The 17543-nt window shown below is 44.9% G+C and overlaps 1 protein-coding gene across 1 annotated transcript; it reads left to right on the forward strand.

The window, feature by feature from the left end:
- Positions 1–6645: 6645 nt before the first annotated feature.
- Positions 6646–17094, forward strand: LOC140913718 (olfactory receptor-like protein OLF2). The gene is made up of 2 exons (XM_073350521.1): positions 6646–6660; positions 16153–17094. The coding sequence occupies exons 1-2, from the start codon at positions 6646–6648 to the stop codon at positions 17092–17094; spliced, it is 957 nt and encodes a 318-aa protein (XP_073206622.1).
- Positions 17095–17543: the final 449 nt, after the last annotated feature.

The following is a 17543-nucleotide window of genomic DNA, read 5'->3' on the forward strand; positions in this document are numbered from 1 at the left end:
ACTCAAGCAACTTTAATTTCCCATACTCCTCTACACTTAGGGTTTGGGCCTACGTTATCCTAACTTCTACTTATTTCTTAACCCAAACCGTTTATCAGGCTACAGCAAGGACATCCCACAGTTCACTCAACCAGCTGCCCAGAGAATAGTGGAGTTTCAAAAGCACATTTTATTGCTTTTTGGTATTTGTTGTCCCCTCATCTTTCATGTACATATTGGAATATTTCTGCTTTGCTTGAGAGACGTTTCAAGTTAAGCATCTTCATTGCTGCCAAACAGCTTGGATATTCCTAGTACAGCAGCCAGTCAGAATAAAGATAATTTGCATATTCATTCAAAAAATAACCATACAGTGATTATGCAAATCCCTTCATATTGTTTGGCTAGGGCTCACTCTTAGCTAGAGCACAGGGATTTACATACTGCAGGGTTACCAAAAATTATTATTTAGTGATTATTCAGATATCTCTAAACCAATCAAAATTCAAGGAACTGCCTAAATTAGAAACCATCCAGTTATGTTAGGAAGAAATTTCCTCTTTAAACTAGTTTTTATGTAATTTCCATTAGACGGTTTCTTCCACTGTCACTGAGGCATCTTGTAATGGCCATTGTCATAGACCGGATGGATCACTGTACTGATCCAGTGCTTCAGGGAGGTGGGATACCAGGCTAGATGGGCTATTGGTCTGATCCACTGTGGTAAGCAGATGGGGACTCCAGGCTGGATAGGCTAGGATCCGTTCTGGTGCAAAGGGAGGTAGGGGTAGGGCAGTTCCAATGATCCCATCAGTAACTGTACCTCAGCCCTGCACTTTTCTTAAATTCTCCACAAAAAACAGATACAGAACATCAGACTTTTCCGTATTCTGTTTTTTTTAAAATGGGGGGATACATTTATTTTTGTTGACGTGTATCCTATGTAAAGAGACTCCTGATGTGTCTATTGTTTAATGTTAAACGCTTGCTATATTCTCTGCAGTGCCTACTCTTCTCTGCTGCTGTAGCTCAATAGAATCATAGAATGGTAGGATAGGATCATAGGACTGTGAGAGACCTCGAGAGATCTTCTAGTCCAGTCCCCTGCACTCAAGGCAGGGCTAAGTATTATCAAGACCATCCCTGACCGGTGATTGTCTAATCTGATCTTTAAAACCTCCAGTGATGGAGATTCCACAATCTCCCTAGGCAATTTATTCCAGGGCTTCACTACCCTGACAGTGAGGAATTTTTTCCTAATGTGCAACCTAAACCTCCCTTATTGCAATGTAAGCCCATTGCTTCTTGTCTTATCATTAGAGGTTAAGGAGAACAATTTTTCTCCCTCCTCCTTGTAACAACCTTTTATGTACTTGAAAACTGTTCTCATGTCCCCTCTTGGTCTTCTCTTTTCCAGCCTAAACAAAGCCAACTCTTTCAATCTTCCCTCATAGGTCATGTTTTCTAGACCTTTGATCATTTCAGTTGCTTACCTCTGGACTGTTTCTAATTTGTCCCCATCTTCCCTGTAATGTGGCGCCCAGAACTGGACACAATACTCCAGCTGAAGCCATATCAGAACGGAGTACAGTTGAAGAATTATTTCTTGTGTCTATTTACAACACCCCTGCTAATACATCCCAAAATTATGATTTCTTTTTTTGCAACAGTGTTACACTGTTGACTCATATTTAGCTTGTGATCCACTATGACCCCCAGATCACTTTCCATAGTACTCCTTCCTAGGCAGTCATGTCTCATTTTGTATGTGTGCCATTGACGGTTCCTTCCTAAGTGGAGTACTTTGCATTTGTCCTTATTGAATTTCATCCTCTTTACTTTACACCATCTCTCCAGTTTGCCCAGATCATTTTGAATTTTACTCCTATCCTCCAAAGCACTTGCAACTCCTCCCAGCTTGGTATCACCCACAAGCTTTATAAATGTACTCTCTGTGCCATTATCTAAATCATTGATAAAAATACTGAACATAACCAGACCCAGGACTGATTCCTGCAGGCCCTCACTCAATGTGGCCTTCCCGCTTGACTGTGAACCATTGATAACTACTCTCTGGGAATGGTTTTATAATCAATTATAAACCCACCTTATAGTAACTCCATCTAGGTTGAATTTCCCTAGATTGTTTATGAGAAGTTCATGTGAGACAGTATCAAATGCCTTACTAAAGTCAAGATATACCACAGCTACTGCTTCCCCCAATCCACAATGCTTGTTACCTTGTCAAAGAAAGCTATTAGGTAGATTTGACATGAATTGTTCTAGACAAATCTATACTGACTTCTACCTGTCACCCTATTATCTTCTAGGTGTTTGCAAATTGATTGGTTATCAAATGGATTCCTTAATTATTTTCTCCAGTACCTTTTCAGGTTCTGAAGTTAACCTGACTGGTCGGTAATTCTTGGATTGTCCTGATTCCCTTCTTTATAGATTGGAACTATATTTGTCCTCTGGAATCCCTCCTGTCTTCCATGACTAATGGCTTAGCTCCTCAGTCAGCTCCTTGTGTATTCTAGAAGTATGGGCTGGATGAATGGACTATAAGGTGGATAGAAAGCTGGCTAGATTGTTGGGCTCAACGGCTAGTGATCAATGGCTCCATGTCTAGTTTGCAGCTGGTATCAAGTGAAGTGCCCCAAGAGTCAGTCCTCGGGCTAATTTTGTTCAATATCTTCATTAATGATCTGGAGGATGGTGTGGATTGCACCCTCAGCAAGTTGGCAGATGACACTAAACTGGGAGGAGAGGGAGATACGCTGGAGGGGAAGGATAGGATACATAGGGCCCTAGACAAATTAGAGGATTGGGCCAAAAGAAATCTGATGAGGTTCAACAAGGACAAGTGCAGAGTCCTGCACTTAGGACGGAAGAATCCCATGCACCGCTACAGACTAGGGACCGAGTGGCTAGGCAGCAGTTCTGCAGAAAAGAACCTAGGGGTTACAGTGGACGAGAAGCTGGATATGAGTGAACAGTGTGCCCTTGTTGCCAAGAAGGCCAATGGCATTTTGGGATGTATAAGTAGGGGATTTGCCAGCAGATCGAGGGACATGATCGTTCCCCTCTATTCGACATTGGTGAGGCCTCATCTGGAGTACTGTGTCCAGTTTTGGGCCCCACACTACAAGAAGGATGTGGAAAAATTGGAAAACGTCCAGCGGAGGGCAACAAAAATGATTAGGGGGCTGGAGCACATGACGTATGAAGAGAGGCTGAAGGAACTGGGATTGTTGAGTCTGCGGAAGAGAAGAATGAGGGGGGATTTGATAGCTGCTTTCAACTACTTGAAAGGGGGTTCCAAAGAGGATGGCTCTAGGCTGTTCTCAGTGGTAGCAGATGACAGAACGAGGAGTAATGGTCTCAAGTTGCAGTGGGGGAGGTTTAGGTTGGATATTAAGAAAAACTTTTTCACTAGGAGGGTGGTGAAGCAGCAGCCTGATTCAACAACCTAGTGTGGAGGGCTTTAAACTGGTCAATGGGCACAACGATGACACAGTTGACATCACAGAGACCTGGTGGGACAATACACACAATTGGAATACTGGAATAGAAAGGTACAGCTTGCTGAGGAAGAATAGGTGGGAAAAAGGGGAGGAGGTGTTGTCTTATATATTAAGAATGTGAACATTTGGTCTGAGGTTGAGATGGAATATGAGACAGACTTGTTGAAATTCTCTGGGGAAGGATAAAAGGGGTACAAAATAAAGGTGATGTCATAGTAGGGGTCTACTACAGACCACCTAATCATGAAGAAGAGGTGGATGAGGAGTTTTTCAAACAACTAACAAAAACATCCAAAGCCCAGGACTTGGTGGTAATGGGGGATTTCAACTACCCAGACATCTGTTGGGAAAATAACACAGCAGGGCACAAATTATCCAACAAGTTCTTGGACTGAATTGGAGACAAATTTTTGTTCCAGAAGGTGGAGAAAGCTACTAGGGGAGAGGCTGTTCTAGACTTGATTTTGACAAACAAGGAGGAAGTGGTTGAGAATTTGAAAGTGGAAGGCAGTGGAAGTGGAAGGCAGCTTGGGGGGGAGGGATAACTCAGTGGTTTGAGCATTGGCCTGCTAAACCCAGGATTGTGAGTTCAATCCTTGAGGGGGCCATTTCAGGATCTGGGGCAAAAATTGGGGCTTGGTCCTGCTTTGAGCAGGGGGTTGGACTAGATGACCTCCTGTGGTCCCTTCCAACCCTGATATTTGATGATTCTATGAAATGATAGAGTTCATGATTCTAAGGAATGGTAGGAGGAAAAACAGCAAAATAAAGACAGTGGATTTCAAGAAGGCAGACTTGAGCAAACTCAGGGAGTTGGTAGGTAAGATCTCATGGGAAGCAAGTCTAAGGGGAAAAACAATAGAAGACAGTTGACAGTCTTTCAGAGAGACATTATTAAGGGCACAAGAGCAAACTATCCACTGCATAGGAAAGACAGAAAGTACGGCAAGAAACCACCATGGCTTAACCAGGAGATCTCTAATGATCTAAAAATCAAAAAAGAGTCCTACAAAAAAGTGGAAACAAGGTCAAATTAGAAAGGATGAATATAAACAAATAAAACGTGTACGTAGGGGCAAAATTAGAAAGGCTAAGGCACAACATGAGATCAAACGAGCTAGAGACATAAAGGCTAACAAGAAAACATTCTACAAATACATTAGAAGCAAGAGGAAGACCAAGGACAGGGTAGGTCCATTACTAAATGAAGAGGGGAACACAATAACAGAAAATGTGGAAATGGCAGAGGTGCTAAATGACTTCTTTGTTTCAATTTTCACCAAGAAGGTTGCTGTAGAGAATGCCAGTGAAAATGGGGTAGGCTCAGATGCTAAAATAGGGAAAGAACAAGTTAAAAGTTACTTGGACAAGTTAGATGTCTTCAGGTCACCAGGGCCTTATGAAATGCATCCTAGAATACTCAAGGAACTGGCTGAGGAGATATCTGAGCCATTAGCTATTATCTTTGAAAAGTCATGGAAGACAGGGGAGATTCCAGGAGACTGGAAGAGAGCACATAGAGTGCCTATCTATAAAAAAGGCAAATAAAGGCAACCCAGGCAATTAAAGACCAGACAGCTTAACTTCTGTACCAGGTAAGATAATGGAGCAAATAATTAAGGAATCAATTTGCAAACATCTAGAAGGTAATAAGTGATAGTCAGCATGGATTTGTGAAGAAAAAATCATGTCAAACCAACCTGATAGCTTTCTTTGACAGGGCAAGAAGCCTTGTGGATAGGGGGAATGAGGTATATGTGGTATATCTAGACTTTAGTAAGGCTTTTGATACAATCTCACATGACCTTCTCATCAAGAAACTAGGGAAATACAACCTAGATGGAGCTATTCTAAAGTGGGTGCATAACTGGTTGGGAAACCGCTCCCAGAGAGTAGTTATCCATGGTTCACAGTCATGCTGGACGGGCATAACAAGTGAGGTTCCGCAGGGATCAGTTGTGGGACTGGTTCTTTTCAATGTCTTCATCAGCTATTTAGATCATGGCATAGAGAGTACACTTATTAAGTTTGTGGATGATACCTAACTGGGAGGGCCTGCAAGTGCTTTGAAGGATAGGATTATAATAAAAAATGATCTGGACAAACTGGAGAAGTTATCTGAAGTAAATAGGATGAAATTCAATGAAGACAAATGTAAAGTACTCCACTGAGGAAGGAACACTCAGATGGACACAAACAGAATGGGAAATGACTGCCTAGGAAGAAGTACTGCAGAAAGGAATCAAAGGGTCCTAGTGGACCACAAGCTAAATATGAGTCAACAGTGTAACGCTGTTGCAAAAAAACAAACATCATTCTGAGATGCATTAGTAGGAGTGTGGTAAGCAAGACACAAGAAATAATTCTTCCACTCTACTCCTCACTGATCAGGCCTGAACTGGAGTACTGTGTCCAGTTCTGTGTGCCACATTTCAGGAAAGATATGGAGAAATTGGAGAGAGTACAGAGAAGAGCAACAAGGATGATTAGGGGGTCTGGAAAACATGACCTATGAGGGAAGATTGAAAGAACTGGGTTTGTCTAGTCTGGCAAAGAGAAGACAGAGAGGGGACATGATAACCGTTTTGAAGTACCTAAAAGGTTATTACAAGGAGGAGGGAGAAAAATTGTTCTCCTTTCCCTCTGATGATAGGGCAAGAAACAATGGGCTTAAATTGCAGCAAGGAAGGTATAGGTTGGGAAAAACTTCCCAACCGTCAGGGTGGTTAAGCACTGGAATCAATTGCCTAGGGAGATTGTGGAATCTCCATCACTGGAGATTTTTAAGATTAGGTTAGACAAACACCTATCAGGGATGTTCTAGATGGTGCTGGTCCCGTCATGAGTGCGGGGACAGGACTTGATGACTTCATAGAATCATAGAATCATAGAATATCAGGGTTGGAAGGGACCCCAGAAGGTCATCTAGTCCAACCCCCTGCTCGAAGCAGGACCAATTCCCAGTTAAATCATCCCAGCCAGGGCTTTGTCAAGCCTTACCTTAAAAACCTCTAAGGAAGGAGACTTCTTGAGGTCCCTTCCAGTTTTATGAGTCTATGAAAATGTTGACTGTTATATTATCATAATCTAATATGAGCTGTCCCATTATGACATACCCTGACAATTATGCACCGCTACGATGAAAATAATAAAAGTATCATAAAAATGAAAATAAAGTAGAAACATTTCAAAACAAAAAGTTGTCATTTTTTTCTGAAATTAAATGTTCTGATGTCTTTTCATGGGAATTTTCACTGAAAGAGATATTATTTCATGAAAAAAAATCATTTAAATTGATATGACATTGTGGGACTGGAAACTTTTAAGAACAATTTTCCTACCAGCCCCACTGTCAACCTTTTGGATGCACATGAGCATGTTATGTACTCCGTGGCCTTGCTAAAATATACCAAAACCAGACAGAGCACTTATGGAACAATGGGCCAAATGCTTGAATCCTAGTCAAGTGCAGCTGTGTTCCAGCATTGTCAGAACAAATCATGGCAAAAGATGGAATCTCCATCTTTTAGTTTTACAATCTAGCAGAGCTTTAAAATCCTGGAGGTTGCAGGTTCCTTTAAGAATTTCCTTTGATTGTAGGTAACTTAGTAACTTTTGAAGTAGGACTCGGGTTTGATGATAACTTTTTTTTTTTTTTATAATCTTGTTCTTATCCCAGATAAACACCAACAGAGGGATGCCATGGTAACATCCGGAGATACTTAGCGTAGGTCCAGTGGGCATAATTAAAACTTCTTTGGGGAAAAAGAAAAGTTCTGTAATGACGTAAGTTGAAAATTAAATTTTACTTTTACACAGACTTAATTACTTAGCTACAAGGTGAGAATATGCCATGCACAATAACAATTAGGGGAATCTCCAGACACTGAAGTAAACTTGGAACAAAAGAATTACAGACACTGGTTTGCTTCACTCACATTAGCCCAGCTCCCATGCCTGGTCTAATAGTTAAAACAAAGCAAAAATAAAAAATGGATTGATGAATATATCTACAACCAAAGCAAGAACTTTGGGTCACTCTGATCTATTGAGTTCTGTTGTTTGTTTTGTGTGGTTTCAACACTGGTGTGTTCATGAAAGTGTTTGCAAACCCCAAACTTTTCACAGCTATTATTGCAAATTCTTCTGAAAATTGGTCCCAGAAAGAGCACTTTCCCCCCTTTCATTATTCTCCAGGTGAAAAATGTCATCCCTTCAAGTGGGGAGTAGGAAGTATATTATATGGCTTGGGTGTCTTGTCTCACAAAAGAACAAATAGGAAAGTCTAAATAGTCAAGATGAGCAGCTTGTGAACAAACCATACATTAACATCATTAGGCCCAACTACTGTCCAAATACTTAGAAATACCAAATTCATTCAAAGGAAATGAGGTTCATTTGACAAATGATTTGTTAAGCAAAAACGGAGTCTAATTCCCAGTGAATACTGTTTTAAAGGAATAGTTTGGCTTTGCCGTGTGCCCGCTCTGAGAGAAGTGTCAGAGTCTTGGTTTTGTGTCATTACAGCTAGGCTAACATCACAGGTCTCTCACTATGGATCAGTGCAGGACTGGTTCCATCGGCCGGTAAGTGAGGGTGTGGGTGTTTATCCCACAGATCTTGCACAGGTGAACAAAGGGCAGCCACTTGCGAAATCTCTGTGGCCTTTGATCCAGGTCCCAGTGAAATCAGTGGGAACCTTTCACTGGCTTTCACCCTAGGAACACAGCACCACTGGTAGTGCTAGACTTCCCAAAGTTTCTGGGTTCCTCTTCCACACCAGTGGGGGTCCCACACTGAACATGGGGTGGAATACAAGCGGCATCCTGGAATGTAAGCAGCAGTGGCCATGTCACCAGGCATTTCCTCCCAACTCTAATCATCTAGTGCAGCCAGGGTATCTTTGAGAACTAATACTGGGTGAAATCTCATTGCCCCAGTTTTGTCACAGGCCTGGCCCTGTGTCACAGTTGTCACAATATCATCTGGAGCAGAAATCCAAAGGTTCAGTCCTGTATACCAAGGATTAACACAAAAACACTGAAATCCACAAGGTGATTTTCCATTGATTTTGTTGGACACTGGGTCAGGTCTTAACTGAAGACACTAATGGCTGTTCACGCACAATGGATATTGGCCTTTGAAGAATCATTCTAGACAGGACCTCTGTGATTAGTACCAATTTAGGTCAAGTCTTTATGTCTCTCTAACAATAGAGACCTCACCAGAAGAACTATAAGGGTCATAATGTAGCCTAGATCATACTCTCCCAACCAAGCCATGAACAGAGATTTGGAGCTGTGCTAAAGCAATGCCTCAGCCATCTCTTTCTGGCCTCAGGGAAATGGGAGCAGGAATGAGGGGTGGGGCCAGAGACCTCCCAGTCAATGAGCAAGAAACACAAAGTAGATGGAGAGGTACATCGGCTCCTGTGCTCCAGAAATTTGGGTTGTGATGGAGAAACGAAGGGCAGAGATGGGCTCCCCAATACAGACAATTAGCCCCTCTTCTGCCCCTCACTCTGTTCTTTCAATTTCCCACGTCACTAACAACCCTGATCCATCCATATCTTCAGACATCATAGAAGAAGTCAGGGAACATCTCTGTCCTCCATGTCTGGCCAACACCCTCCTACTATTGCCACATTAAAGAAATCCAGGGAAAATTGTACAACAAAAAATGTTCAAAGGGTCTTAAGTTAGGTGTGACATCCCTATAATGTAGCCTCTAAAGCAGATACAATATCTGTTTTTCGGACTTGTCATTTCATTTTAACTAAGCGGGAGTCTGGTGGCACCTTAAAGACTCGCAGATTTATTTGGGCATAAGCTTTTGTGGGTAAAAAATCCCACTTCTTATGCATCTGAAGAAGTGGGGTTTTTTCTCATGAAAGTGGGGTAAAAAGTGGGGTGAAAAGCAAGATCGAGCCCCAGCTTCACACCCCCATGTGCTTCTTCCTCAGTCACTTGTCCTTCTGTGACCTCTGCTACTCTTCCGCCATCATTCCCAAGATGTTGCTCAGCTTCTTAAGAGAGAACAAGGCCTTTCCTTTGCTGGATGTGTGGCACAGTCTTATGTGTTTGCATGAAGGCTCAGACCAGAACAACAGTACTTCTGCAGGCAAGCAAACAAACCCCACCCGAACAGGATAATACAGCAAGAATTATGTTCAGTTTTACATTTTTCCCACTAGGTGGCGATAGCACCTTCTACCCTGCTAATACTTTGCAGTATTGCTGTAGACCTTGTTATTCCTAGGGGGGATTGCAGCTGATCTGAAATCACGCCATACACTGCCCGGCGTGGCGACCAAGACTGTAAAGAGTGCCGAGTGCCTTAAATTGTTGGGGTGCTCAGCTTGAGACAGCTTGACGAGGATCCTGGGAACTACAGGCCAGTCAGCCCCACCTCAGTCCCTGGAAAATCATGGAGCAGGTCCTCAAGGAATCAATTCTGAAGCACTTAGAGGAGAGGAAAGTGATCAGGAACAGTCAGCATGGATTCACCAAGGGCAAGTCATGCCTGACTAATCTAATTGCCTTCTATGACGAGGTAACTGGCTCTGTGGATGAAGGGAATGCAGTGGACATGTTGTTCCTAGACTTTAGCAAAGCTTTTGACACAGTCTCCCACAGTATTCTTGCCAGCAAGTTCAAGAAGTATGGGCTGGATGAATGGACTATAAGGTGGATAGAAAGCTGGCTAGATTGTCAGGCTCAACGGGTAGTGATCAATGGCTCCATGTCTAGTTGGCAGCCGATATCAAGTGGAGTGCCCCAAGGGTCGGTCCTGGGGCCGGTTTTGTTCAATATCTTCATAAAAGATCTGGAGAATGGTGTGGATTGCACCCTCAGCAAGTTTGCAGATGACACTAAACTGGGAGGAGAGGGAGATATCCTGGAGGGTAGGGATAGGATCCAGAGGGATCTAGACAAATTGGAGGATTGGGCCAAAAGAAATCTGATGAGGTTCAACAAGGACAAATGCAGAGTCCTGCACTTAGGATAGAAGAATCCAATCCACCACTACAGACTAGGGACCGAAAAGCTCAGTAGCAGTTCTGCAGAAAAGGACCCAGAGGTTACAGTGGATGAGAAGCTGGATATGAGTCAACGGTGTGCCCTTGTTGCTAAGAAGGCCAATGGCATTTTGGGATGTATAAGTAGGGGCATTGCCAGCAGATCGAGGGACGTGATCGTTCCCCTCTATTCGACATTGGTGAGGCCTCATCTGCAGTACTGTGTCCAGTTTTGGGCCCCACACTACAAGAAGGATGTGGAAAAACTGGAAAGAGTCCAGCAGAGGGCAACAAAAATGATTAGGGGACTGGAACACATGAGTTATGAGGAGAGGCTGAGGGAACTGGGGATGTTTAGTCTGCAGAAGAGAAGAATGAGGGGGAATTTGAAAGCTGCTTTCAACTCCCTGAAAGGGGGTTCCAAAGAGGATGGTTCTAGACTGTTCTCAGTGGTAGCAGATGACAGAAGAAGGAGTAATGGTCTCAAGTTGCAGTGGGGGAGATTTAGGTTGGATATTAGGAAAAACTTTTTCACTAGGAGGGTGGTGAAGCACTGGAATGCGTTACCTAGGGAGGTGGTGGAATCTCCTTCCTTCGAAGTTTTTAAGGTCAGGCTTGAGAAAGCCCTGGCTGGATGATTTAATTGGGGATCAGTCCTGCTTTGAGCAGGGGGTTGGACTAGATGACGTCCTGAGGTCCCTTCCAACCCTGATATTCTATGATTTTATGATTCTGTGACAAAAGGGCTGGTTTTCAGAACATGCTTGACCACTCTCCCAGGCACTGTGAGGGCATCTCATGTTCCATACCCCAAAAGGGAGACATCCAAATGATCTAATTTGAAAATCGTTACCAGAGTGTTTAATTACACAATATGCAGTGGAAACCCTTGGGCATCTCAGACTTGATTTGCAGCAGCAGTGTAGATGTGCCCAGTCTCATTAGAGCGTGCATTGCATCTGACATGTAGTAAATTTCCTAGTGCAGATAAGATACACGAGTCAAGCTTTCTCAGGCAGACCCCACTGTACAGCCTCATTCGGATATCCCTTATCCTGCTCTAGGTCAGGAGCAACTCCTGTGAAGTCAAAGGGGTAACAAGGGATGCAATGAGAGGTTAGACAAACACCTGTCAAGATGGACCTCTCCCTCCACTCTCATGTTCTTCTTCCTGTGTCACCATTGTGAGTGAGGTCCCAATCAGCTAACTGGACCTGGATGCGCTTTTTACCACTGTGCTCTGTGGCAGGCTTCCACATAGCAAGCCCCCTAGTCCAGCCTAGCAAAGAGCTGCAATTCTTTGGTGGCATTGATTCATCACTTACATCCACTGCTCATAGATGGTTTTATGACTGGCTGGTGATTTTCTACTTACTCCCCATTGTAGCTCGCTAAGGACCCAATGCTGCAAGCAGACATGCTTAATTTGAAGCTCATGCTGATGACTCCAGGGTTTTCTTTAGGCTAGACAATAGGTAGTGATCATTCCTGGCTATGGGAGGTCCTTCAGGGAGTTCACAATGCAATTAGGCAGCTCTAGTATTTTGGATATCAATCAAAGATTCATAACTAGAACTGGTGTGAGAACTGCTAAGCTGGGTGTGTGCAGGCGTAGGTTGATTAACACCTGGAGCAGAGATTCCCCCATGATGCATTGCTTCCTGCTGTTCTGGTCCCAGAGCTCAGTGCGGTTCTTGCCTTGGAATCTCTGTTCTGCATTCCGTGTGCTAATGGAAATGCCTCCCTGTCCCATCTTTGATGCAGATGAGGCCTGGTGGAGTTGCCTTAATCCTGTCCCCCTTGTCAGGAGGGGTTTAGGTGTGTCTCCCACTGCCTTTTATTGCTTTCTGTAAGTCTTTCTTCTGATCAGTTTTGGTTCAAGCAGAGGCTGGTGGGAGGGAGTGTCCCTCATGAGACAGACAGGCTGGATACTGCACCCTGGTTCCCCAAGAACACAGAGCTGATTGGTATCGGGCAGGGCCATTGTTTAATGCTATTTTTTCTTACATCTGCTAAATTAATAGGGCTTTAGCCAGGCACCTTGGTGGCCTCCAATCCTGGGGCCGGCCTATGGCTCAGTTCAGTCCTCCCATGACAACTTAGGGCAGCCTCGGAGCTGCAGTGAGTCACAGTGGATCGACAGCCCCTCAACAGCTGGGGATCCCTAGTGGTGCTATCGCCACCTAGAGGGAAAGATGTAAAACGGAATAGAATTCTTGCTCTTTGCCAGAATAATGAATATCATCCCATGAGGGCGGGTTGGTTTGTGTATTTAAATACTATTGTTTTGGGATGAGGCTGTAGTGTGCTGGGCAAAGCTCAACAGAGCACAAGGCCACTCTGTCCACACCCCCTTTTCTCTGGCCCCACCCCTAAACTGGCAACCGGCTAGAGCGAATGGTGTAGATATGGCTACCCCTACTCTATGTTACCCAGCAACTCACCCATGGCAGGGGACTTCTCAACTTGGTGACTAGGTTGGCTTTGTGCCCCCTTCGTGCTGCCAGCTTGGTGCATGGGGGGTGGAAAGGGGGGAAGGATTTGGATCATCCTGGAAAATCATATGAAGTGCAAGGTAACATCCCACAGTGGAAAGGAGGGTGTCTGTCCTTCTGAGAGTACAAGAGACAGAGCTTTCCCCAATTCCACCCTCACCCCACATCTCACATTCATAAGTGGTTGAGGGACTTATTTCTCTTTCCACCATGAGACATTCATTCACCATAAAAGGACTTCTCTGAAGACATGCTGCACCATTAGCAAATTCAGACTGAAAATAAGGCACCCATTTTAAGAGTGAAGGTAATTAAACACTGGAACAATTTACCAAGGGTCACGGTGGATTCTCCTTCAAGGACGATTTTTAAATCAAGCTTGGTGGTTTTTCTAAAAAAAATCAGCTCTCGGAATGATTTGGGGGCAGTTCTCTGGCCTATGTTGTACAGGTAGTCAGACTAGATGATGACAAAGGTCCCATCTGCCCTGAAAATCTATGAATCTAGGTTCTGACAGAGCCTTGCCCTCCTGTGTGACATCACTAGAAGGCAGGGGATCATCCTAGAATCATAGAATATTAAGGTTGGAAGAAACCTCAGGAGGTCATCTAGTCTAATCCCCTACTCAAAGCGGGACCAACACCAACTAAATCAAGAATGCACATTCTGTCTTCCTTAGCTTGACCAGGGACAGGGGGCTGCTGCAAGGACATTCTCCATGGGAGTGATTGTTCAGTAAAGGCCCATCTGTACTACAGAAATAAGCAAGTTGTGCGCTCTGCAGGAAGAGAGTTCAACTTTGCCATGCTCTTGAGCTGATGGTGTTGTAACTGAGTCTTGTCACAAGACTAAAGCTCTTGACTTATGAGGAGAGGCTGAGAGAACTGGGGTTATTTAGTCTGCAGAAGAGAAGAATGAGCGGGGATTTGATAGCAGCCTTCAATTACCTGAAGGGGGTTCCAAAGAGGATGGAGCTTGGCTGTTCTCAGTGGTGGCAGATAACAGAACAAGAAGCAATGGTCTCAAGTTGCAGTGGGGGAGGTCTAGGCTGGATGTTAGGAAAGTCTATTTGATTAGGAGGGTGGGTAAGCACTGAAATGGGTTCCCTAGGGAGGTGGTGGAATCTCCATCCTTACAGGTTTTTAAGGCCCAGCTTGACAAAGCCCTGACTGGGATGGGATGATTTAGTTGGGGTTGGTCCTGCTTTGAGCAGGGGATTGGACTGGATGACCTCCTGAGGTCTCTTCCAACCCTAATCTGCTATGATTCGAAGACACTTATGTTATTGGACAAGAGAGATTCCCTATGCCAAAGGGCACCGACGCTGATGAGCAAGAGCTACAGGAGGAGGTCGGAGTGGCTGAGAACCAGAGGCAGAGGAGGAGAGGGGGGCAGGATGAAGGAGCTGAGAGGAGAACACTGAAGATGGACAAGTTAGAGAAAGAGAGAGGAGTAGGAAGATGGGAAAGGGGATGAATGGAAGGAGATGCAATTCTAGATTTTAACCTTACAATTTGCCCCGAGTATGGGTCAGTGGGTAGCTGCACCACCCAAGGAGACCAGAAACAATCACAGTTTTTGTCATGCTTAGTGGGGGAGGTTCCTCCCACTCCTTGTCATCTCCCCCACCCGCTTGCTTCCAGAGGGGTCTATTGGGTGAGCAGCCCCTGCCATCTCCATTATGGCCAGAATCCATGATTTGAGCATCATTGAGCAAGGGGTGAGGGGAGAGGCCTTATTTTCCCTTGCTGAGGAAGGACTGTGACAATCTAGCCCTGAGAGAGGGGGCAGGGAGAATGGAAATCATGCGAGGAGAAAGTCGTCATGGAAAGACTTAGGTGAAAGAGACGGGGAGATGTGAAAGGGAGGGGAGAGAAGGGAGAATAAAAAATAAGAATAAAGGAGCTGTTGCTGGTTAATATTATTATTCATCAGGGCGTGTGGGGTCAGCGTGGGATAGCAGACCGATTCCTGGGTATGTTTGCTGTAATTAGAGTCATGGGGTTGGAAGAAGGATGACAACATCATTTTGTAGGACAAGAAGGGATTTGGAGACCCGGACATCTTCCACTGGTGTAACTCCATTGACATCCCATTTTCTCCCTCAATCTCCTTTCCTCCCCACGCCCAGGATATTCATCACACCCACGCCACTTGTCCCCCAGCACACAGTGAAAGCAGCGGAATGAAACATACCCCTAGCTCTGCCCTGGGTAACTGTGCAGACATGGGACCGTTTAATAACAAAAGGAGCAAAGAGTGCAACAGATTAAACCCCAGTGTACGAGTTACTTTGGCCGACCCAGTCGTTTTAATGGTGTGTTGTGCGTCTTGGTGAACCTGATTGCTTCAGGGATCATGTCCCCCAGGTCACCAAGAACAGTGTAAAACCTTCTGAATTCTCCCGAGTAGCAGCTTCTCTTGATGGGGGAAGCAAAGATATATCTCTCTGTCTTCTGCAGGTACATGCATTTGGACTGAATCATGCTTACATACAAATTCAGACACTGAGGTCATCACCTGGGATTGAACCAAGATCTTTGGAAGCCAAAGCATCACGTTCCATGCCTTGTGCTAAAGGAAAAAAACCCTCATCTTTTGGAGAAAGCAGCAGTTTACAGGTGCCGGGGGCATGGGTGGTGTGGTGTGTGCATTATGTTATGACTCTGGGATTTCATAGCAAGTAATGCAAAGCCCATTTTCATTTTCTGAACAGGCTTAATGATCACACTAAGTAACCCAGAACTGAAATGGCAGATCCCACCTTGTATGAATTGGGAAGAGCACCGCTTGGCACAAACTCTCACCCCTTGTTTTCAGCCCAACATTCTCATGCAATAGTCAGAAATCACTGTTTGCTGCTGTGTGTAGGAACAGCCATGCCCATGGGTGGGGCATAGTTAACCCACTGGTTCTTACATTTCTGCTGTGTGTCCATTTTTTCAGATAACTGGAATGATTGGCTCTGAACCTCTGGCTCTGTGGACTAAGGCCTTTTCTTGATTCAGCAGGGGAGTCCCCTAAGAAACTAACCTCCATAATTTCTTCCCTTCCTCTCCTTCTAGGGAGGGGATAGAATTCCTGAGCCACCTGCCTGGCCACGTCACTGCAGCTCCCTGGTCTTGGTTCAGAGGAGATGAAAAAGGGAAATCACTCAACGGTGACCGAGTTCCTTCTCTCAGGACTGACAGATCGCCCGGAGCTTCAGGTCCCTCTCTTTGTGTTGTTCCTAGTGATCTACATTGTCACCTTGGTAGGGAATCTGGGGATGATTGTGTTAATCAACATTGACTCCCATCTCCACACCCCCATGTACTTTTTCCTCGGTCATTTGTCTTTCTCTGATCTCTGCTATTCCTCCATAATTTCCCCTAGGATGCTGCTGAACTTCTTAGCCGAGAGTAAAAGGATTTCGTACAATGCCTGCGCTGTGCAAATGTATCTCTTTAGTACTTTTGGTCATGTAGATTGCCTCCTGCTGGCTGTGATGGCATACGACCGTTATGTGGCCATCTGTAACCCGCTGCTCTATACAGTCACCATGTCCCGATGGCTCTGTCATCAGCTGGTGGCTGGGGTGTATGCCGTGGGCTTGCTGGACTCAGTGGTACACACCGTTTTTACTTTTCGTTTATCATTCTGCAGCTCCAATGCCATCAATCATTTCCTCTGTGATGTTCCTCCGGTATTGTCGCTCTCCTGTTCTGACACACGCGTCAATGAGATTGTGATGTTTGCCTTGATTGGCTGCGTGGTCGTGAGCAGCATTGTGATCATTCTCCTCTCCTACGCATATATCATCATCACCATCCTGCGGATCCGCTCCGCCGAGGGCAGGCGCAAAGCCTTCTCCACCTGCACCTCCCACCTGATGGCCGTGGCCATGTTCCATGGCTCCCTCCTCTTCATGTATTTCCGACCCTCCACCAGTTACTCCCTGGACACTGACAAAATAGCCTCTGTGTTCTACACGGTGGTGATCCCCATGCTGAACCCCTTGATCTACAGCCTGAGGAACAAGGAGGTGAAAGATGCCCACTGGAAAGTGATGCACAAATTGCTCACTTTCTCTTGAGCCTGTTTACTCCATACTGCGTTACTGATTGGGAGGTGGAAGCAGGAGAACTCAGTTCCCGCTCCACTGCAATCTCATTCCTCATCATGCAGGTTATCACTGAGCTTTATTTGGATTGTTTTTTTTTTCTTTTATTGTGTTCCAACAATGTCTGGCAGCCCCAGAAAGGTTCAAGAAGGTTGTGACGCTTTCTGGGGGAATTCACGATTGTGAGTCACCCTGTCTCTCTCATGTATCAGTGAGCAAGCGACTTGCAGGGGCTAAATTATTTTTGTCAGCTCTCGGACTAGCCAGCTTGTTGACCCTCCTCCATCCCCGCCCTCCAACCATTCTCCTCCAAAGCTCAGCCAGCCTTTACTTTGCCTTGCAGGTCACCTCAGTTGCACTCCAACCCTGAAAGCTCCTTGAAACATGTTTCCTGGCAGTATCCAGCCCCTATCCCTGGGCTG

The sequence above is a fragment of the Lepidochelys kempii genome, chromosome 6 (genome assembly GCF_965140285.1).
Source record: "Lepidochelys kempii isolate rLepKem1 chromosome 6, rLepKem1.hap1, whole genome shotgun sequence".
Lineage (NCBI taxonomy): Eukaryota > Metazoa > Chordata > Testudines > Cheloniidae > Lepidochelys > Lepidochelys kempii.